This window comes from Opisthocomus hoazin, chromosome 14 (genome assembly GCF_030867145.1).
Source record: "Opisthocomus hoazin isolate bOpiHoa1 chromosome 14, bOpiHoa1.hap1, whole genome shotgun sequence".
Classification (NCBI taxonomy): domain Eukaryota; kingdom Metazoa; phylum Chordata; class Aves; order Opisthocomiformes; family Opisthocomidae; genus Opisthocomus; species Opisthocomus hoazin.
In genome coordinates, this window is record NC_134427.1 from 3,912,171 (window position 1) to 3,936,992 (window position 24,822).

A 24,822-nucleotide genomic window follows, 5' to 3' on the forward strand; every position below is an offset into this window, starting at 1 on the left:
TTAGTTTCATCTGACAATAGTCATGCTTGGATTGAAAACAATATTTTTTTTTGCCATTGGCTTGTGGTTTTTTTTGTGTGTGTTTCCTGAATAAAAATGCCACAAGCTCATGTCTAGAATTTAGTCGTTACTTTGCATTCTGTACATTTTGACAGCTTGAGATCGTGCTATATCATGCCTGCTAGTCACACCCTTTTCTGTTCTTTAGAAAAACGCTACTGAATTATCTAACAATACTATCACTAGTTAGCAGAAAGTTAAGCAAGTAGTCAGCCTCACTGAATTTCTCCTTCATGACTTTCAAATTCCCTCCAACACGATCACATAATATCAATGTTGGAAGAGAAATCATGCGTTGCAGTGACAACTGCAGAATGCTACTTGTATTGTTGGAGTCTATGTTAATCAAGACGATGAAATGTTCCTCATCGTTTACGTTATGTCATGCCTTGCATGGTAAATTTCAATGTACAATGACTTAATATTGACTTTCTTGTTTGTCTTAGGAAAAATAAATGTTAATTAAAACATAATTTTGTTTTAAAATGAGTTATACAACAATATTCACGAAGCCAGACATACAATACTGCCATGCAGGGAAATACTTCCTTCTTCTGCAGGAAATGGTTGAATCAGCGCATTAGTGCTTAAGCATGCTGGTTCAGATAAAAAGATAGGCTTTGGGTTGCTATTCTAAATAATAGCTACAGGTCCTAATCATCACAGGTATAAACAACATCATGGCTAATACCTGTAGTTTCTATGATGTTGCTGCTTCCTACATCAGTATTTAATCTAGTATTTTCTAATCAGACTTTTAAGTTAGTTCGAAAACACCTATTGATACTAGTCTCTTGAAATTTGTGAATGGGTCTGCAATGAATTGCTGAGCAATTTTCAAAACTGAGCCCCAAAACTCAGGAACAAAATGCCACAGACAGTGGTTCTTGAATAGGCATTAGTATAACAGTGAAATTTTTAAATGTTTGTCTTCAGCAGTTAAACAAAATGGATTCACATAGCACTATAGTGCAACCGAAGAAGAACTGGACTGGATCTTACTGTGCTTTTACACAGTAGTAAATTACAGAAACTTCTTGCTATGTACATAGGAATATCCCATGTATTAATATCTTAATTCTGTATAAAGCAAATTGTGAGCACAAAACTCTACTGTAGATACAAGAAGCCAATAAAGGAATGCATGAAACTTTCAACAAACGGTCTTCCTAGTAGCAAAAGATAACAACTGAGAGAGTACACATGCTAATAAGAGCAATCTGTACTGCAGTGAGCTGGGGAAATAGTTTTATAATTAACCTCCTCTATTAGAAAAATAAATACACAATTTTCCAAGGAAAACAGATTACTGGGGAGAGTGTTTAGATATAGCCCTTTCTGTAACACGAAATCATGATGTGTCCACAGCTGACACCAGCGTAAAGGACTTTACAGTGCTCAGGGGCTCTGCAGTTTGGTCAGAACCTCTGTTTTCCAGCGGAATTACCCCACCAAATATGTGCTTTCTATTCATCGCAGAATTCAAAATATCCTAACCCAAATTCATCCTGATATGAACCATAATGGCATTCATCTGTCTATTATCATGTCTGCGGGGAAGAACAAAACTCCAACCAGCTGCAGAACTTTCAGGGGTACGCTGAAGCCCCTGTGTTTAATGATACGCACACTTACACTTGTAATCCCAAACGCAAAAAAAGTTATTTTAGCTAATGCCAACTGAGAAAAGTGGCTCGTAGGTTAATACGAGCAACAAAAAATTATGAATAATGGGCAGTTTCAAGAGCTCCAAGTTCTAAAAGAACTGTCAGTATGAACTTTCAATTCAGATAGAAGTCAGCAGTCTCTCCATTAACTTAAATAATTGTATATTTCGCTTGCTTATTTCTTTTTTACCCATACCAGTCTTCAGCTGTTATAAATAATAGAGGAGACAACTGCAGTAGAGATTTTAAGGCAGAGTTTGGGACTGTTACTGGTGTGGCATAATCATATCAGCAGTCAATTAGCACAGGTGCATCGACTTTATCATGATGTTATCTGTGTCCAGAAATGGCTTCCTAACTGAAACATTTTTCTTATTTCCTCGTCAGCTGATGTGGTTTATCTCTAGGAGATATTGTCTAGAGATAATCCATGGTCCTATGATTTGACCTAGGAGAACAGCATCTCTCCACCTCCAGACCCCCGACACTGCCCAGCAGACGAAGGTCAGAGCTTGAGTAGCTGGATAGGAGGGAGTCTGCGTACATGGGGGTGGACTGCAGTTCTCTTCAATAAACAAAAACAAATGAAAGGAAAAAAAATAAAGAATGTATTGCCTTGTAAATATTGCTGCACAAACAATCTGAACTGATGAAGTTGCAGTTTTGCCTCATGCCTTGTCACTGCTAAAGCACATCAGTGCACCACGGAGCTGGAGTCGCATTGCTGTCTTCAGCGCTGATAAAGTCCTGAGGATGTCCAGTGTCTCTAACCGGTTTTCCAGTTTGCTGCTGGTATGCTTTGTGGGGTGGAGGTAAGCCCATCCAAAATCAAAATTTGTGACAGTGACAACTGAACTGTTACTTGATTAAACTGAATTTCCCAAATATTATAGCAGGTTAATTAGGTACATTCAACAAATATCCAAATGAGAAGAGGTCACCATAAAAATATAAACAATAGCCTTATCAAGAACAACAAAATTAAAATACTGCATTTCATCACCCGCTTTTTATGCAATATTATGCTACTAAGCTTCCTTATGATCAGGTTTACTTTCTGTTTTTTGGCCAAAGACACACTTAATGAGGCATTTTAAGAACATACTGAATTTTTAAAAGGATATGGCAAGCAAGTGGCATTTATATTTATGATGTTCTAATCAAATAATGAGGAAAATTGAATTTATCCTTTATACACTGATTAATGAAGAGTGCTGTGCTGATTAATAAAGCTTACTTTATGAAGACAGAAAAGAATTTTAACATAATTCAGAAATTTAAAGAACTGTAGGCTTGGAATGAGCCACAAAACTCATCACATCATTTCTTCTGACCGAAAATATGAAATTTTACCTTCACAACACCATTTTTGAGTCACAACTTGTTTGGGGTCCAGAAAAATCTAGCTGTTACCTCAACTGTCATTTCTTAGCCTGTGTTTCATTCAGGTAATTACTCACACAAATGTGAGCAGGTTTTTGAAAAGTAAAAATTTGCCTAAAGTTCAAAAAGTACAAAGGCAAAGATGGCTCTCACAATTTAAATTCTGTTCCAAAAAAGTTTGTGACTTGCTACGATACATCAGTGTAAGAATTAAACCTTATTTCTATTTTATGCTTGTCTGTAATGAAAATATGGAGTGGTATCAGAAGCAGAATTTGCCTGCAATGCATTCAGAACTACGTCTGCCTCTGAAAGCAAATCCCCGAGAAGCTGTCGAGAGTAGCTATACAAGTTGTTCATATGTCTTATGTTTATTACACTTAACACACGCCATCCTAGCTTGATTTTGAAAATGTCATGTGAATTAGTTGTCAGAAGTCATCTTGACCTTTGGATGACTTCTGACAACCAATGTAAGCTTTGTTATCGTGTCAAAAAAAAAAAAAAGTTTTTATGACGTGATTCGCTCTGGACAGCCATGCTGGCTGGTATTTATCTCCTTGTTATCACCTAGATGCTTAGTGCTTTTTGATTATTTCTTCAAGTTTTCAGTTTATATTGTCTGTTTCAAAATTTCATGTTGCTTCTTTTTGAAAACGGTACCATATTTTCACTGTCCTCCACAAATCCTTACAGGAAAACTCTGAAATTGTTTCACTTGGCACTCTACCTAAGACGAAGTTCATAGAGCTCAGCTGCTTTGGAGGAATTTAAATATAGATTTATCTCTGCTCTTTCTAGGCTAATCCACATTCTGAAGCCATTATGCCTAATGCTAACGGTGTTAACACAACTCAGCATCCTAGGGAACACTTAACACAGAGATGACATCAAGCAGTTTGGGATTCTGATTCTTCAGAACAGTTCATTGATAATTTTCCCTCCTGACTGAGTGGAAAACTAATTCCTTGGTCATCACAGGGCTAATGCGCTGTTGGAAACTTGTATTACTCAATGTTTCGATTTTGTTTGTCCAAACTTGTACACATCTTATAGAAAATGAGTATTTCTCCATCTTCGACATGCTTCCTTTCCAAATAGGTTCCCGTGAACCTTGAGTTCCCTAAACGTGTGCTCTTGACACACGAGCCCACCCCACGCGGAACAAGAGGAGACCGGTGAACATATTCACACCGTTGCAGCTAGCTTCCCCCTTTGTACTGCAGCCCGCAGCAGCCCCTGTTATAATTCAACAGAAACACATCAGGCTCCAGGATATTTTTACTGACTTTTCCTTCAAGGTACTTTTATCTCTGTCTTCTTTAGTTCACTGATCCCCAGTACTGTATTCTGAAGGTCAGCACTTGAGTTCTCTGCAGTGATAGTCATATACTAAGGAAAATGTGTAAATATTTATTTTTTAATTTAATTTTTCACTTCCGTAATATACTATAGCAACCATTTCAAATTAGCTGCTGAAGGTAAATCGGCAATTATAATATTAATATTGACAAAGTTAATAGAGCACTTTTTTTTTCTTCCAGTATGTTTCAGTCTCTGAAGACCTTTGTCTTTGAAATAATTGATTTGGTTAGTGGTATTTCTGCTGCAGTTAAAGGTCACTCTGCAAAACATGTGAAATAAGTACCCAGGACTGAAGGAAATTATTAGACTTTAAGTCCCTTTGTAAATATTTACAGCTTAAAAATGATTGCTCTATCCACAAATATATACACACTATGGGAAATTATTTATTTCAAGAAACTAGCACTGTGCATTTGCAATAGGGATGGTTGAACATTATTTTAGTTGATTTCTGCAAACTTCAAGGGCAAGTGCAATGCAATACATACTTAAACACAACACTTAGAGTGGATATGGTGAATCTGAAAAAAGATATTTTTTAAAAAATAACTTTCTGCAAAAATGTTAAAGATTTTAAGAGGTAAATAGCAAAACATGAATGCTACAGAGCATGAATTTGGCATCAAGGAGCTGATGCAAAACTAATGAGCATATAATCCAATTTTGCAGCTTCTTCATTTTCAAGGAAGCATTGAAGGAAAACAAATAAAAAAGTATAGTCATTAAACTCACTGAGACAAATTAATTTTTGTAAGCTGTAAACTACAAAGGATACACATTATAGGTGAACTTGATTTGCCCCTTTTTCTTTTTTTTTTTAATAGAAAAGAAAATGCATTTAAATAGTAGTAAAGAGCTTCAACAGAAAGCTAGAGAGTTTGTTGCACTGATTTGATACATCTTAGTGTATTTACAATTAGTGTAGTCTGAGAGTGCCCAGACACAAAGACCCGCGCGCACACTGTGCCCACCCGCAGCACATCTGAGGATTTCGGACGCATCAGGCCTGCTGTTTCGCAGGTGACGTATGCACACACCTCAGGGCTGCCGCACCTCAGTTAGAGCAGGATTGATGTGTCTCTGCAGACTGAAAATGCTCTGGCATACACAGAGCTTCTGGCAGGGCCAGACCTGAACAAGTACCTTGAGCTCTGGTGCATCCGAAAGGCATCAGATACACTGGGGATCTGCAGGCTCTTGGCGTACCAGCGCCCAAAAGATGCCGTATTCCAAATGGGCTGTGGGATGTCTATAAATGCAACACAGAAATCCAGAAAACTTCGTATGGATAGATTCTCAGATGGAAAAAAGAGACACGTCTGGAAAAACCCAGACACACAACAGCCGTACCAACTGTGGTTTTGTTCTGTACCATTCTGAAAAGCACAGGCGTACAGTAACTCGCTTACACTGCAGAGGGGATGGAAAACTCTGTTGTGTCTCCATTCAATATTTCATTACCATTTGATTTCTAATTATTCCCCTTGAATTCTGATTAGCTCTTTAATGAGGTATGATTTTTGAAAAATGCATGTTCTGACTTATCTCTATTTTCTGATAAAATTACTGATTTAATCTGATTTACACATTTTGGTTTCTGTATTTTCTGAACGAGATGTTCAATTGTGAATGTAATCCAAACGTTATGCTAAATTTAATACGCTAATTTCATGAAGAGATTTTATCTCTCCTAATCATTTATGAATATGCATTAGCATATGAATATGAATTATCAAAGATAATCAGTAAATTTAGTTAACCAGCTGCCATTATTTCCTAGCTGGAATTGGAAATTTGAAAAACAGGTGTTTTACATTTTAATAATATGATATTAAAATGAGAAACATTTTTCTGAAAAAATCCTTGACTAAAATAGTGTTGAAGATTGCAGCATTTTGAAGATGTGATACACAAGTATGTCAACAAATGCATTACTATTTTACTAAAAACAGATGAATATAAAAATAAATATATTTCCAAAAAAGCAGGCGTTTCAGTCTGTAACATAGTCCACATTAAAAGGCAGTAAGGAATGATATCTTAAAAAAACAGTGAGATAAAAGAAATTGTGTATATAGGTTTTATGGGTATTTATAAATGGGACAGCTAACAGAATTCTGGAGTGAGAGGAATATATTTATAATGCACAATTTCCATGATAATGTAGAGAAATTAGTTCATTGTTATTATTTGGATGCAGATTCTAAAGGCTATATAATGTACTGACTTCATCAGCTTTGACTTTGGTAATTTGTCCTGAATTATATGGTCCTTGTCAAATGGTCTCCTGATTCATTCCCATTTAGTAAAGCAATTTAATGTACGATATACGAAGAGAAACAGAAAGAAGATCTAAAGACACGTATTATCCAAAACTTCATACCACAAGATGTTTTAGCTATTAGTATCACAGGAAAATAGGTTTGGTTTTCATTTATTCTGTTTGTGAATGACCAGGAGGCTGCATTTATCACATGGAAACGCTGTGCAAGCATCACTGACACAAAACTCATGGGAAGCAGAAAACTCCATAGCACCACCTACTACAGGTAACTGTAATAAACCACAGTTTATGTGCTACCTTATAAATGAAGGCTTGAAGATACCAAACAGCAAAAAAAAGGAGGAAGGCATATTAAGACCAGGATCATAAGAGCTTTACAAAATTTAAATGTTCCTGTACTGCCATTTGAGGAAAAATGAGAAGAGGAACGTAATCAGCGTTTATAATGCTAAACTTCGCACCATGCCTCTTTCCCTTGCAGGCTATCAACGACCAGCAGCTCAGTGCTTGGAATGAACACCGGTGGCTCAGATGAGTATTTCCAGTCTACAAACCACGCAGAGCAAACTTTCCGCAAAATGGAAAATTACCTGCAGCAGAAGCAGCTGTGTGATGTTCTTCTCATAGCTGGTGACCAAAAGATTCCGGCTCACAGGTACATATCCCAGTATTGTTTACATGGCTTCAATGCCTGAAATTTCCAAATGCTAGGTCAATTTATGCCTACCCTGTTTAATTATGAACGAACAGTCACTATAATTAGGACATCAACTAACAAAGGAATAAAATGAGGTGATCAACGTTTCATAGTCATTATTTCAAATAGAATGACATTCAAATATGAACTGTTAATATTGTCCATCTTCCCTTCTTGCTGCTGTCAAACTATAGTGAGATCAGTGAAGAAAATCTGCCCAAACAAGTACTATGGGAGAAAACTAGATTACTAACTACCCTTTCAACTTTATTGCTCCCTGCTATAAGTTTTGAATCCTATGCTAAATTTAATGTTTCTATTGCACACACAATCTGTTATATAATAATACTGAATTTCATGCTTGTTATTGAGATTACGAAGTAATCTGCAGTCCTCCTAAAATGCTTTTATTTCAAGGCTGGTTCTCAGTGCAGTGTCTGATTATTTTGCTGCAATGTTTACTAATGACGTGCGTGAAGCAAAACAAGAGGAGATCAAGATGGAAGGAGTAGACCCCGATGCGCTGAAAGCTTTGGTGCGCTATGCCTACACAGGTAGTTCTTCCTCCATTACTCACATTGGTGTTGTAAAGGAAGATAAAATCTGTTCAATGCATACGTAATTGTTGCTTCTTCCATTTCATATTAGCACATAAATACATGCATAAATCATGCATACATGATGTAAACCTTGCTCTAGAAAGGATGAATAAATATCACTGTTTCACATAATAAATTATTCTGGAAGATACACAGAAAAGTTAACATATAAATTCATGTAGGACATCTGTCTCTAGATACCAATTATTTTTGGGAATTTTAATGAAAAGAACATATTTTGCCTGTTGCCTACTTCATGTAGTTACAGGAGAGTGTGCTATGAACCTTCCTCTCATCAATAGCTCGAGAAATGGTCTGCCTGGGGTGGCAGTTATTTGGCTCACTCGGTGCTCTTGAGTAGGAATAATCAGAGGAAAACAGGAATATGATCACACCCATGAGTAAAGCAACTTTTAACATGAGAAATTGCAACCACGTTCTGAAAAAGCTTTACTTATGTTCTCTTGAAAAACTATAGAGATTTAATCTTGATGAAATTAAATACTTTAATACCAGAATGCTGTATGTATTTTTTACCTATTTTATTTTCTCCCATTTTCAGCATTTACCCCTGTAATGCTGAATCCAAACGGTTGAAACAAACAGCCAAAAAGGCTAAGTCAGAGAACTGTGAAATCCCTTTCATCTGCTCTATAATGAACAGGGAAAAATGCTGTAGAACATGGTTGCTATGTTGGTTTACACCCAGATCATTCAAACCTATGCAGATTCTGGAATTCTGCACTTGCTGGTGTTTGGCAAGCCGCCCAAAGCAGAGGGCAGCTACTCCAGCCAGAAAGGTACAAGGGAAACCCTTGTCCCTCACCAAGCTGTGTGGTTCTGTGACAAAAAATGCCCAAATCTCGAAAGGAGAAGATTACTACCCTAAGTAACAACACTTAACTGACCAGAAGAGCAACTTTCTGAATTTATCAAGGTTGCTCATAAACTGTTCCATCCCCTCAGCTAATGTCCATTATCAGCAACATTCACTAGACCCTTGTCATCTGATGGCCCACACAGGACATTGCTTGCTTGCTTTTGAATGAAACGACACAACTTCAACACTGAGACAGGGAGGTTGGAAGATGTATCACAGGTATCTATCAATAGTTTTATAGTATTTCAAAGGGCTTAGAGTAAATTTTTAAAAAAAATATCAAAGAAAAACAAAGACCTCCTTATATTCACCACATTGGCATCAATGTTAATAGGAGAATTCTCCACTTGCTAGTTTAGGCACTTCATAAATCTGGACTGTTGCATAAGGAGAGAAATCTGGAGAAGGTTGCGAAATCTACAGCCCAGAACGTAAACTTAAGTTTCTGTATAGAAAATAGACCCCATTTGTGGGTACAAAGAAGGGAATAAATACAGAGGGCCAGAGGGAATGCCGCATAACACATATAATGCAGTGATATTGTAGCACTGAATAAGCATATGTTACACAAGGAAATAGATCAGTCCAAGCGCAAAGAAGCTCGGTGGTGGGCTGTGTATTATTCATGTGTATGTCAGAATCATCCCACTTCATTAGTTTTAATCTCTTTCAGTTTATGTAATGCAAAACCATAGTAAAGAACATATATAAGACTACAAAAACAAATGTCAGACTACGAAGTAGTGTAAGTTCGCTCGCGAGATCAGGATTCCCTTTTTGCTTTGAGACATTATATTGCAGTCTTTATTTACAAGAACATGTACCAGTTTGGCTGTATACATGCAGTGACTATTCTGATTTATGTAGTAAAAACCAAACCCAAACATTGCCTTATTCTGCACCCTGCCAGCCCTTCCTCATGTCTTGTAGAAGGTGGAAGGTATTATTTAAGTTACAAAGGAAGGAACGTGAGGAAGAGATGGGGTTGTGCTAAGGTAAGACTGCTGGAGACTGCTATGGAAAACTGAATTTTCCTACTGCCTCTGTCATAGGTTTTCAAGTGATGATAATGAAGCCTCTAAACAGAGCGCTACTCTTTTCCTAGGTAATGCAATATTAATGTGACTTTCAGAGATGAGAGCTATAACGTTCAGAGTGTTCTACTGAAATAAATCAGAAGTGAACTCTGGACAAGAAACCTCTTACAGTTCTACTCTGACGATAATTTTGACTGTAATCTCTTGATACTGTGGAGAAGGTGTGTATCACCCTTTCACAGAAGCAGCTGGAAAAGAAATTAATGTTTCTGAAGCAAATGGATGTTGTACTGATAAATGGAAAATGCAGTCATAAACCGCCTGCTCGCTCCCCCTGGTTCTTTTAGTGCTGTGTATCAACTACGGGATTGATCCATCCACTAAGCAACAAGAATGGAAGATCTTATTAAAATAACACCTTCCAGTCTATTTATTAACATAAAATCTTCACGTCATATAATAATTTCTTTAAAAATTTCAATGCACAAGTAGATGATGGAAGAAATTATGTTTTCTGCACACACTGCTGGCGTTTCCTAGCTTTTGGTACTGAAGTTCTTGTGTGTAATATAAACTTCTAATATATATTTTAATAAATTAATATATTAATTTTAGGAAAGGTTTTTCTCTAATCACACCTTTTTTCTATTTTACTTTTTTTTCAGGCAAAAGCAGATCTGATACTTTTAAAGCTCCAATAAAACTGTTCCAATCTTTGTATTCAAAATCCACCAAATCCTTTAAGTCTGTTAAAACATACGTTTAAAGAATTCTTCAGCGAGAAAGGAAAATGAATTTGTGAATCACAGGACACTTCAAAGTTTTTTAGAGAAGGAGAAAAATTGGGGAGTGGGAAGCTTTCAAGTAATAAAAATACAAAGAAAATTACTGAAAACTTTTTTTTCCCCCCTATATGCAAACTGCACAGGTATTCTAGAGTTAAAGGAAGACACTATAGAAAGTTTGCTAGCTGCAGCTTGTCTTCTCCAGCTATCCCAGGTCATTGAGGTATGCTGTAACTTCCTCATGAAGCAGCTCCATCCTTCCAACTGCCTGGGGATCCGCTCTTTCGGGGATGCTCAGGGCTGCACGGAGCTCCTGAAGGTGGCACACACCTACACGATGGTAAGATGCACAATCGAACTACTCTGCAATTATGGCAGTAACAACAAGGGTGAATACTTGACGGAAAACATGTGGATTTTGGCAAACCAGAGCCAGCTGAGCGGGGCTTGGGGCTGCTGCTCTGCCCAAGACTGATGCAGTGGGTCTGCTCTCCCTATGCTGGCAGGGTCAGTTCTGTAAAGTCCCTGACGCAGGGACATCTCTGCCCAGCTCAGTCTCCAAAGGGAAATTTAAGAACTGTGATTGTTACAGAAGTATTGGAAGGGGAGAAAAGCGTGCTTAGAAAAACAAATTCAGTTCTGTTGCTTCCTGCTTCAGAGCTTTGCCTTGTAGAAGGACATACTTATTAGACTTCAATTAACAGCCTGATTGGTACTTATTCCTTCCAGAAAATGTCACAGGGCCTTAACATGGCTAACGTCGAGGCAAACAGCAATGGCTCATTCTTATGCTTTTGATTCAACACAAAGGGAGTTCTAAAGCTGATTTTAAGGTGAGATGCACATAACAAGAGCCGAAAGAAAGATTTTACGGGAAAGATTTGGAATGCTAAAAAGAAGAACATCCCTGACTAGAGCATAATATAATCCTCCTCTGGCTCAAAGCAAGAAATGCATATTCAGAGCGCGAGAAACAGAGAAGCAAGATACTTGCTGTGAAACCAAATCAAGGGATAAATATTCAGGGCAACAAGATGTGCTGTAGCAGCTTTAAACACAGAAAGAATAGCAACTGCTACAGCTAAACAGATATAAAAAGAACTACTTGTTAGGAGGCACATGGCAGCTTTATGCTTGAAATATTAGTGTAGTATGTCAAAACCAGTTTAGAGGCTCCATAATGCTGAAAGCATTCCAGCAAGAGATTGTACACTTCCACATGCTGAAATAAATGAGAGTGGCTTGTGCAGATTGAGGGCACTGGTTGTGCTCCGTCCTGTCATGCTAATGAATACTTCGTTTAGCAGCAATCTAGATTCCTTTCATAATTTAAAGTTAGAAAAAGGGCATTTAAGATACAGGTTCACTCAGCCTCTATATAATAGTGTTGTCCTTGCTGCTCGACACCATTTCATACCCAGCGAAAATCAAGAAATTCCCCCCCTCTGCTGTTGCCTCTGTTCTGCCACCAGCCCTAGCACATGGGCTTTAAGCATTTAAAATTCATGGGCCAGATTTCCTCAAAATTGGAATAAAATAATATGATGTCAGACAATAAGAGAGCCTTTTCTGGTTAGATTTTTTAACCATTTGAATCCTCCACTCTTCCCCAGAAGTTAGACTTTTACTATCTTTTAAAACTACGTGTCACAGAAATGACAGCTGGGTCTATAAGAACACTGTCCAATGTGAAGGATCAGAGTGAATCTATGAGGCTCAGCAGCACTGTGTGTATAAGCTTTACACTGTGTCTTCCTGAAAACAACCTGGAGCATTTCCACTTCCAGAACCACCTCCTGTACCTTGTGTGCAACACAGATTGAGAAAGCTGCCGTGAAAGAGGACCTTGCATGTCATAAAACCACCTACCAAGTTTGCAGCTACTGGCAATTTAGAGACAGAGGAGGAAATCTGCACCTCTTTGAAATAACCTTAAAGAAAATTTTCTTTTAAGCCCTTGAAATGACAGAATCATAGAATGGGAAGGGTTGGAAGGGACCTTAAAGATCATCTGGTTCCAACCCCCCTGCCATGAGCAGGGACATCTTCCACCAGCCCAGGGTTCTCAGAGCTCCATCCAGCCTGGCCTTGGACACTGCCAGGGAGGGGGCAGCCACAGCTTCTCTGGGCAACCTGTTCCAGTGCCTCACCACCCTCATGGTGAAGAATTTCTTCCGAATATCTAATCTAAGTCTGCCCTCTTTTAGTTTACAGCCATTGCCCCTTGTCCTATCCCTACACACCCTTGTGAAAAGCCCCTCTCCAAAACTGGCGAATAAGAGATCATAACATCACATGCACCCACAAGCGTTGTGGAAGAGGATAAATAAAACATTCTGTTCTGTTTCATGCCAACTTCAACCACTTGACAATGTGTACCATAGGGGAAAGACTATAAAGTTGTACTGTAAACATAGAGACCATTCAAATGAACTGGTAGTACTTAAACATTTTCAGAAGATAATCAGCTGCAAACACCACATCCATTCAGTAAAAACAGACACAATGGAGACCTTCCCCTTCAATTACTTTAGCCATTGATGCAAAGTATTAACAGTTTCCTGCCTGGTATCTTTTCGTGCAGATAGAGCTTGTTCGGATAAACATCTTGTGCTATATTTGTACCTCAGTGTAGACTGGCCTTCCTGTTCCTATTCTCTGAATGTCACAAAATATTAAAGCAGGATATGCATGACAGAGCAAAGTTAACATCTCCTTTAATCACTGATACTTCTATGTTTACATCTTTAGTACTCTTGAAAAAAGTTACAGGAAGCTGAGAAACTACTGAAAACGGATAATACAAATATCAATTACGAAGATGTATTCATATGCCCTATTTCAGTCTGGTTCCCAAATAAGATATATTAATTCCAGATTAATATTTAAAATACAGACATGAATTCCTACATGCATTTCTTTGCAAGTAACATAAAAAAAATATGTTAACCAAATTTCTTTTTTTCCTTCAGAATTACCACAAGCAAGTATACTTAATGTATTTTAATATCTAGTATTGTTGTAACTCAACTACACAATATATATTTTTTAATGAAAAATAATACTTTGAAAGATTCTAGGGATTTAATATTCATGGCCATTTCTGGAGCTAAGGAGTTTTATCATAGCAATAGCTTAAATACTGAGACCCCTTTGCTGCGGCTTGTGCAATTTTCTGTTGCCCAAAAAATACTGTTAGACAAGTGAGTTTAATTTTCCTTGCTGTGTCTTCTGGTACTGAGGGCAGACATTGCAGTCAACATCTGCCACAGCTCATTGCAAAAGGATTGCAAAGCTTCAATACAATTTGCTTAAAACTTTTGAATCTGGTTTTAGCTGTAGATGTGTAGTTTATGTGAATGGCCGCTTGGCATTCTCAAGATACACATTTTATCTTCAGATCCCTAAGACAGGACACGCTGACAAGAAGCCTGACAAACACATCTGTAAGCATGGCAGTATGAAGATGAGCATAATTCTTCAGTCCTGCAAGAGTAAGGCAGAAAAGAGCAACCAAGATCTCCCTTAAATGGTAGAAGGAGATGCAGTGAGCTTTAGAATATATGTTGCATTTCCCTCTACTGTAGAACAGAACAGGAATGAAACATACACAAAGTCTACATTGTCTTAGAAAATGTTATTTCAAGGTGTGAATATCATCAGTGGATTGAAATCTTTTTTTTCTTATTTAGGAACACTTCACAGAAGTAATAAAAAACCAGGAATTTCTTTTGCTCCCTGCTAATGAAATTGCAAAACTGCTGTCTAGCGATGACATCAATGTTCCAGATGAAGAAGCCATCTTCCAAGCGTTAATGATGTGGGTGAGGCATGATTTGCAAAACCGACAACGAGACCTAGGAATGCTTCTTTCTTATATTAGGCTGCCTCTACTTCCACCCCAGGTATGAAAGTGAAGGGTTAACATGGAGCTTCACTACCAACTGCAAGGCTTGCCTTAAGCATAATTTAGGCAAAGAATTCTGTGGAAAGATTCTGGTTTTGGCTAGGGTCTCTTGATGGGGTATCTTTGCCTTTCCCACCCCCCCCAAATCTATAGTAGGTACGTCAAGTATTTGTAAAGACAGATGAAAAAAGAATCCTGTAATGCCAGTGTAATTACTGGGCTCAGAATAAAACTGTCAGCGTAATGGTATAACGAAAGTACAGTGTTTCTTTGTTGAGTAGCAACAGTAGTAGTTTTCCTCTAATAATACAGCAACTTAGATACCAGGCAAAGATGTCTATTTAGATTTACCAAACTGCAGGACAGATAGGGCATAATACTTACTTCTTTATTGCCATAAAATGCAGACAAAACCAAAAGGGTTTATATTGTTGCTGACTATTCTGAGTGTTGACATTACTTGTCCTTTAAGACTGAAAGAGATACGTCATTGAATAAGTTCCAGAAGTGGACATATTGTTTTATAGTAAGCTGACGCAGTTGTACTTGTGTCATAGTACAATCTATATATCTCATCAGAAAAGCTTATAGGAATATCAAGACCATCAGGACACTACAGCGACTTTATGGCTCTCCATGACTGAAGTTGCAAATATTCAACTTTGGATTAAGTATCAAAATACTGTATACATTTAATATTTAAAATATATTAAAAATATTTTAAAAATATATTCAATATATTCTAATAATCACAGAGGTGTCCAGTACTATATGTCAGATTTGCTTATGCTCACATCAAAAGGAGTTTTGCATTCAGAGGGTGCAGCACTACGTTTGCAATTTTAACCTCTTCTGAAGTCTAAAAGAAAGGTTTTGGAAAAAACAAAGCAAAGACATTATACTTAAAGACTTTTTTCCTAACTTCATATTATTTTGCTTGCATTAAAGCATAGTTTCCAGCAAAGCTCGAGTGAGAGGTGAACTGAAAATGGGTGTTTGCAGCTACAAATACTTTAATTACTAAAGTACATACAATTTTAATGATTTAGATATATATAAGATGCTCTCTTTTCATTTCTTAGTTACTAGCCGATCTCGAAAACAGTCCAATGTTTGCAGATGACCTAGAGTGTCAGAAACTTCTTATGGAGGCGATGAAGTACCATCTTCTACCAGAAAGACGCTCTATGATGCAGAGTCCTCGAACTAAGCCTAGAAAGTCTACAGTGGGTGCACTTTATGCTGTAGGAGGTATGGATGCCACTAAAGGTAAGTTGAGACATTAATTTAATTGTATTAATTTAATTGCATTACAGAAACCCAGAGAATATATGACAATTATTTAAAGATTTCTGTTAGGAAAACAGCAGTTTAGGGATGAAAACAAGGGGAAAAAAAAAAATCACAGAACACAACCGTATGTGTTAGATGTTCTTCTTGCAAGGATCATGTTGTAAATGATCTACATACATCTTGGTGCAGACTAAAGAAGTTTGATTCAGATGGTGATTGTAAAATTAAGCTTTGTAAGAATGCGTGCGTATCGTTTGACTTCACAAATCAGAAGGAAAAATTAATATTCAAAATATTTCAAGATTCATTTAATGTTGTTTTAGAATGCTGTGCTCTATTTTTTGCCAAAAGTTTGAAGGCTGGAAAAATCTTTAAAGAGGAGGAAAATAAATCCAAAAAGCATTACTGAACTATAGAGAAGTCTTAGCTAAAGCTTATCAATTCTTATTATAAAAGTTCAGATGGAAAGATTTGTGCTTTTCCATGAATGCAAAGGTATATACAGCTTTATTTCAGAACTTCATACACAGGCTTTTTTCAGGTTTGTAGTTGAAAGTTGAATGTTCTAAATGTATTCCAGTTTTTATTATTTGATTTTCATGACTGCAATCAGCTTACAGCTTTACACATTGCACAATTCTATTTAGTAGGTAGTACATTGAATTATTTTCTACAGGAACCTTAACTTCAAATCCACAGCTTGGAGCCAAAGAGCTGTAATTAGTTTAAAGTCTAGATACTTGCTGAACACTATTACTTTTAGCTGTGTGAGTTCACCTTTAATAGAATAACAAAGAAGCTAATCCGTTTCATGGTTTGCAAAAAGTTGCTTATGACCAATTTTTCCTATATGAGAGATCTTGTGGTGCTAGCTTACTATCTCTACGCAATCAAATCAAGTGCAAAATATACTTTCATCATCACCACAACATGGAAACACGCATTCCTAGGACAACTTAGCAAAATTAAGTTAAACTGTAGCCATTAGTATAATTTCAATAGCAATACTGATTTATTTATGAATTATATAGAACAACCAAGAAACCAAAGTAATCTTTAAACAAACTTGTACCAAAATAAGAATAAAATTTTCTAATATGTTTTTCTCGGTGAAGGTTATGCAAAGAAAGGGCTATTTCAGTCAACATCTGCACTTCCTGTTGGTGCCTCTTTTACTTATTACCTTGGAATAAAGCCAATTGTTTGAACTTTTGCCTTTTGATGGTTTAGAAGAACAGCACTTCCTCTCCTCCCTGCTGTCCTCTACAGCTCTGACTCATACTTTGAGCCTGTGCTGGGTTGTAAGCTAAAGGAAACAGCACCGAAGAGGCTAGGATGCACTGGAACAACGGCTCTGAGAAGGGAGTAACTACCACCTCTGGCAATAATGTGCTTTCTGTGATAACGAAAACTCTCAGGGAATGCCAGGTTTGGCTTTGTGTTTAGGTGGTATATGAAGTCAAATCTCAATTTCAAATGATCCAAAGAAGATCAAAGAGCAACTTTTGGGCTGCGATTTTGAAAAATGTGAATGTGTCTAAACCACGCTAATTTTCAAAATCTACCTTCAAACCCCTGTAAAAATTACAGCCTATAGGGTATGGCTGAACACACTGTATACCTTATTGTATTTTTTGCGTTTTTTTAGTTAGTATGCAAGACACTTTTTTGGAAGTGAGAACTTTGGGGCCCTTGCATATTAGCATAGAATAAATGAGCAGGAATTAAAGCAAAGCAGAGCAAACAGACTAACAAAATGGAAAGAACAGTCAAAGAACTCCAGTTGCTCAGAATATAAGATGACAGGAAAGAGGAAAACCCAGAATTTCTTTCTTTTATTGTAGATGGATCTGGTAGTTTCTTTCCCAATCTATGGATCTGGAAAAGCATATAGAGTATAAGAAAGGTATCATGAGATAAGCTCTTATTTCACTAAATTTATTGAGTATAGCTTATAATCTCTAGCAGATTCTACTTCTGAAAACATCTCTAAACAAAATGCTACCTTTCTTTTTCTGCTTTATTGCATGGTTGTTCTGCTGTTGTAAATCATTCCTTAGCCACTAACTGCCTATTGTGTTTCTGAAAATATTGCTTCTCTAGTCTGAAATCCCAGTCAAGGAACAGGCAGGAAATCAGCTTTGTTTTTCTCATCTGGTTGCCTTCAGCTGAGCTGAAGCTGAGCTCTAAGGTGCATTGTGCGTGCAACCGGCAATTGCCTCTTCTACCTCGGCTGCTACTCAGCCATCTCCCCACTGCACTAAATCCACTCTCAAAGGAGCAATTATGGCTGCTGGATGACTGACAGGAGCCAGTGCACAGAGAAGTGTCAGTTTGAACGGCAGAGAGCTAGGGTCTTACAAATAGTTGCAGTAAAAACATTACTAGAAGTTCAGTGACCTGAAAAAATTGAAAATAGAGCTTGTATATTACAGCAGAGAAGCAGTTATTGCAAGGTGAACCTCAGGGGAGTTACATGTGGAAACCAAGTGTGTACTCACACACCTCAGTCTTCTGCCTGTCTCCACTGTAAAAAGGAAAATATCCAAACTATTCATTAACACGCATCCTTAAGTCCTAAGACAGACAGACACATGGAAGCATTTTTTGTTTTTGACATCTCCATTGGTTTAAGCACACACGGTTAAAAAGTAGATAGTTGTGAAGTACCATAGTCACAAAAAATATAAAAAAAACCCCAAACAACAAGAAACCCCTACTCTCATGATATTTAAGAGAGTAACAGATTCAACTTATCTGCAAAATTTTCAATATTAAAAAATTTGCTGGCATTTAATTCTGCATCTTCTTGCCGCCAGCTTATTCTCATAGGTTTGACAATCATACATGCACGCAATTCATTCAGCTTTTTCACTAGGTTCAAATTTCGTAACTGAAGTTCTCAGGGACCCACAGTAAAAGTCCACACACAGAATTTCAATCTTTTGCAATTTAATAATATTTTGGGTAGTACCGACTACTGACTGCTGGGTGCTGATCGGTTCATGGCTATCTCATAATACTTACTTTTTTAACAGGTACCACCACAATTGAAAAGTATGACCTTCGGACTAATAGTTGGGTACAAATTGGTACTATGAATGGTAGGCGACTACAGTTTGGAGTTGCAGTAATTGACAACAAGCTGTACATTGTGGGAGGAAGAGACGGTCTGAAAACTTCGAACATTGTTGAATGTTTCAACCCTATCACCAAAGTCTGGACGCTAATGCCTCCTATGTCAACCCACAGACATGGCCTAGGTAAGAGATGCTCTTCCTTTGTAAATACCTTGCATCACATACAAATTAATTTTGATCAACACAAACACTGCTGACATAACTTTTTAAAGCATTTAATAACATGCTGCAATATTTGTAGATGTTTTTCAAAGACAGAGCTGCCTATTGCCATAATTTTATGACAGTGATATGTATTAGTATTCACCTAACGTGCACTGGTCTTCTAGAGTTAATTTTGCTTTTAGAAAATTCCAAAATATAAGCAACAGTGAATATAATCAACTCCCTGTCTAACGTAGCGGTCAAAAGATATGCTTGCAATACAATAACAATCTGATAAACTATGACTTGAGCCCATTGGTAGCAAACACTTCTGAAAATCAGACCAGAGAATTACCCAGACTGAAGAAACCACTGCAGTAAGGAAAGAAGTACCACTCCACTAATTTTAATGTTGTAATTACAAGAAGTTTTACAGAGTAAAACCATGATACCATGGCTTGGTATCTATGGGTCCTTACTGCACAATAATCCTTAATATTACTCACAGTGAATAAGATGAGTATGAAATCTAGAATTTATTTCTGGAACCATAAAAAAATAAGGAGAAGTTTACAGTTGAGAAGATTGTAAGGGAGGGAATATGATGATTTCTGAATGCTTTATATATCACAGTTCTTGCGGAAAAGCTGGCTTCTCTGAAATGTACAGAAAGGGTATTGCTTGAAATCATTGGTAAGCTCAAAATGATATAGAATATTCTTATTTTAATGAATAATAGAAAAAGATTGATCCAGAATTATTCGGTAAACCTTTGTGGCCTAAATCACCTTGTGCACCATTTGGTGGAGAAAATTATAGTGTAGGGTTCTTACCAGCTAGTCTGTCAAATTATTAAAAGCAATTACCAGTAGGTAGTAAAGGGAAAGAAGACAAAACAGATTAAGTAATTCTCACTGAAGTCATTACAATTACCAGCTGCAAGGGCATAATTCTACTCAACAAGCAGGTCACAGTGCTAAATTTGAGTGCCCAAAGTTAGGCTTCTATCTACGCAGCAGCCTGGTTTGCAATGCTGCCTTACACTCGCAGCTCCTGTTAGCTTCAGTGTGATTTTGTGGAGAGTTAGCACTTTTGAAAAAATCAGGCCATGTATATTTAGGCCTGAAAAGACAGATTTAGAAAACTTTTAAGCAGCCAGATTCAAACATTTTGCCCTCCCTAACAAAGCAAGCAAACAGCAGCAGCTTCCCCAAGGGGAGGCACCAAAGCCCTTCTCCCTGGAGGAGGACAAAGACACAGGATATGTCCACACGGAGCTTTATGCAGACAGCCAAGATCACTCTTCTGTGCCTTAAGGAGAACAGATACAAGCCAGGTCTTATCCACAAGTGTGTCCCCCTCACAGGCATTAAAATGTTATGGTACTTCAGCTAGTAAGGACAGCCAGCTGCCCACCCACTCAGGCTTCATGCTGGCAGGAATACAGAGCTTCAGCTGGCTCAGAATAAGGGTAGGTGATTGGTTTGGGCATATTTTTCACTGCCTGGCTCAACCTTATGCTTTCTTTAGAAGAATAGCATAATTTCTCATTTTGGGTCTCAAATTTGTTTCAGAATAAGGTCAACAGAAGTGGAAGAGATAAAAGTCCAAGAGAACATCAGAACTAAAGCAGCTTTCCTCTAATCTGTTGGCAAAAGATAATGCTTATTATACAGAAAAACACTGTATATGAAGCATTTTGTTTACCTTTATTTAGTCTGTCAAATGACATAGCGGCTTTTATATAGTTCAATACCAGATGAAATTGCTTATCTGCATATAGCAAATTAAAGTAAGAAGTTAATACACTATTGGCCACTGAAATTATTAGATACTGTAATTTATCCCTAATCCTATCTTTTAAGGTGTAGCAATGCTTGAAGGACCAATGTATGCTGTTGGTGGCCATGATGGATGGAGTTACCTTAATACTGTAGAAAGATGGGACCCACAAGCACGGCAATGGAATTATGTGGCTAGCATGTCAACCCCTAGAAGCACCGTAGGAGTTGCAGCATTAAATAGCAAGTAAGTCAACAGGAAAAACCCTCTTTCATTTCTCATTTGCTTCCTTCCTTGGAAATACAGGTTCTTAAATTTTCTTTTCAATCTTATAGTAACTAATCACCTCAAGAGAACAAAGAGAAAATACAATTCACACAAATAAGAAAAGAAAGCTTCCCCCTGTTGTGTGGTCAATGGTTTTCAAACTTGCAGTAATTTTTTAAAAGTATTTCAACCGTTTCAAGTTATAGTAACTCGAAAATGTTATTACATGTGTGTCAGAATTTTACCTAGAATATACCTTGCGGGGATATAAGATCAGGTACTTTAAAAAAATATTTCAAGTCGATGTTTACATTTTAAAATCACTGTTGCTAAGGAAGCACCATTTGAAAGAATGCATATAGAAACAAAGTAATTCCTCTATAATTTTACACCTCCTGCATGCATCTATAACTTTAACATACAAGTGTACAGTTAAGAATAATTTTCAAAAGCTTAAAGGTATATGGTGTGCTCAACAAAAGGAAGGCAAGTTTAATAATCAGGTATGGAATGAACAGTCTTCTATAAGTCTTACTCTACCCAGATTTATTCTGCCCTTCATCTATTGCTTGAATACACTGAGATCAAATGTTCACTGTACATTGGTTTTCCCAAAAAGATTTTCAAAATTTATTTAAACATCCTCCTAAGACACTAAAGCCACTCAAGCACTTTTACATGGGAACAGACACACGTGTCTGTCCTGTGTAACTTGTAATGAACCGTGGGTTACACCTTTTTGTATGTTCCTATTTGAAAGTAGCTGTATTTCAGCACAAAGAAGAACAATTAATAAATTAATGCCTAACAGAATTCTGTTTTCCTCGTTCAGAGTCCGGTGCTGGAAATACAAAAGCCTTGCAAAAGGCCCCAGGTTATATGTTGTAGCACGTGGCTTGAGCCAACCTTCCTTCTTATTTAAATCTACGGAAAGCTCTTAGCAATGACAGTTGCAGCAGACAACTGCATTTATCCTGAGACTTTATCACTGGCTTCCCTGTACACTTCTTAAATTCCAGAGAAAGAGAAGGGTAAAGAGCAGAAACAAAGATGTCAGTAAACACATATTTGCAAATGCAAAGCTTCTTTACATACAAGTCAGGGTTTTGCATTCAGACATGACATGTTTTTAACCATTAACTCAAAAGTCCAGGAGAGGCAGAATTGCCTCTTCAAGTCCCTGTGGTATCTCAGAGGAAATGTTCTCAGCAGAAACTTCACCAGAAACTCCTGTTGGTACCTTCCACAGCGACACGCAGGAAACCACTGTGTCAAAGAGGAAATCCAGCCTGATCCTGACTCTGTTCTCAATCACTCCTGATACAAGCTGTCTCCAGCCTGGCCTAAATCACGCCTGTTAGTCTAGTGATGTAATTTCTGGCATACCGGGGGAAGCCGAGATCAAATGTCCATCATTTAGTGCTACTGATGCGGTCTAACCAGGCAGAATGCTTCTCCTTTTCCTGTTTCCCTGTCATGCCACATTTTTTTTTTATTCAATCCTACCAGAAGAGACTTTAAATTTCTGCAGAGAAACACTTTTTGACCAATAAACAGTCTATTGAAAATATCAGTCAATAGAAGTGTAGTTTTTTTTTTTCCTTAGAGAATGGGAAACACTGCCATGTTTTTAGACACATTACTGAAAATAAAATATCCCAACCATTCTGTTTGTATATACAGTGATTTCCTCTCCCTGTGAAAGCTGTGTAAGCAAGTAGACTGTATCTAATGGCATGATGTGAAAAGAAAACAAACCAAATGCTCAAGATTTTTTTACAGGTCAAGCAACAAACCGCACCACCAAACTCAAGACTCGCTTCCGTGCACAAACATTAGAAGAGAGCGCTAGAAATTTTATATTATTCTAACAGTGCTCAGGAATGTTCTAGTTAAATTATACATCAGAGCAGTCTAAAACTTTTTCCAGTCACTGGAGAAAAACAGGCACTTCTCAAGCAAAATTCAACTGATCTGTTTTAGGTGACTTACTCCGGACAAGTCCATGTGTTCCCTAGGTCTCTAATCAGCTGCACTAACTAAATTCACTTTCACAGCAGCACGTAAAAGCCAGGATTTGAAAGGGACCTGAGCAACTGGCACACTCCACATCTAAACGCGTCTGCTAGTACACCCAGTATGCATACTCTAGATGTATTGTCTAGCAGCGTCCAAGATAGCTTGAAATACAGAAGAAATTTAAACCTTGTAAAATTAGTTGACAAAAAACCACGAAACCCAAGGCTTCTTAATTTGGATTTCCACCATTTACTTTTACGTGTTGCCTCAACATCACCTGGTTTAAATCTCCAGTTGTTTGCTGAGTGCCTTTAGACTGAACAGAGATGACACGCCTATACGGTAACTTCTGTCCAGCAGATTTTCTTAAATACAAACATTGAAGAAAACATATTTAATATCTTTTGACATGTGTTTTTGATATATAATTATGTTATTAAAGTTTCCTTACATATTAACAGTATATGAAAAATGTTGAATACAATATTAAGATGTCAAATACTCCATAAGCCTGTCGTAGGGAATACTACCCATATGTTTCAAACATACGTAGCATCTTTCAATTAGATTCCATCTATACCTCACATTTAAAGAAGCTGACATGCATTTTTAAGCTTTGTTTTCATACATGACTGCTTGAAAAATTACGCTGCAAATGAAGACTATAATTTAATTCATATTAAATGCGAAACCCTGTATGTGAAGAAAGTTCCAGTGTGTAGCTGTCAGGAAGGAAATAATGGGCAGAATGATAATTTTCAAGTGATCTGAACGAAGTTAACCAAATAAAATTCCTATTAAAATGAGAGAATAATGACTGAATTTGTTTGCCTTCTTGTGGGTATTTATCCCAGACTGTATGCTGTTGGCGGACGAGATGGGAGCTCCTGCCTCAAATCAATGGAGTGTTTCGATCCGCACACAAACAAGTGGAGTATATGTGCTTCAATGTCCAAGAGAAGAGGTGGGGTTGGTGTGGCAACGTACAACGGGTTTTTATATGCTGTGGGAGGTCACGACGCACCTGCTTCCAACCACTGTTCTCGGCTTTCCGACTGCGTAGAAAGGTAAGGATTTTTTTTTTTTTAAACACATTCCAGGAAGGAAATATAAAATAATTTATACCAGCAAGGGAAATTTCTTCACAACTGTAATGTGATGTTTGTAAAACATATTATGCTTACAAAAGTGACATTTTGAGCGGAATAACTTGTTTCCAATGCTCTTGTGAAAACAAAACAATGAACCCTCAGAAGCAAATTCATTCCAGCTCCCCCTTCTGTTTGAGCTATCCAGGAGCCAGGTAAAGACAGGTAAGACAAATTCTACATGTGATATTTCTGTTTCTTATGTGCCAAAACACAGGTCTAGTCTATGTGTGTCGTATATTGTAGGAACTAAATACTTTTCAATTGTCTCTTCCTCCAGTAGTTTGGCTGATACTGACCAAAGGTTAAAAATATGATATATAACACATACTCAAACAGGCAGTAGTCACTACACAGGTATTTCC

The 24,822-nt window shown here is 37.3% G+C and overlaps 1 protein-coding gene across 1 annotated transcript in view; it reads left to right on the forward strand.

The window, feature by feature from the left end:
* Positions 1–24,822, forward strand: part of KLHL4 (kelch like family member 4) — a 44,734-nt gene that overhangs the window by 16,265 nt on the left and 3,647 nt on the right. The window contains exons 2-9 of the mRNA XM_009937129.2: positions 7,241–7,414; positions 7,874–8,010; positions 10,901–11,097; positions 14,450–14,662; positions 15,747–15,933; positions 18,996–19,220; positions 21,107–21,269; positions 24,164–24,376. Of these exons, the coding sequence (XP_009935431.2) occupies positions 7,241–7,414; positions 7,874–8,010; positions 10,901–11,097; positions 14,450–14,662; positions 15,747–15,933; positions 18,996–19,220; positions 21,107–21,269; positions 24,164–24,376 (1,509 nt within the window). The remainder of the gene's footprint in view (positions 1–7,240; positions 7,415–7,873; positions 8,011–10,900; positions 11,098–14,449; positions 14,663–15,746; positions 15,934–18,995; positions 19,221–21,106; positions 21,270–24,163; positions 24,377–24,822) is intronic.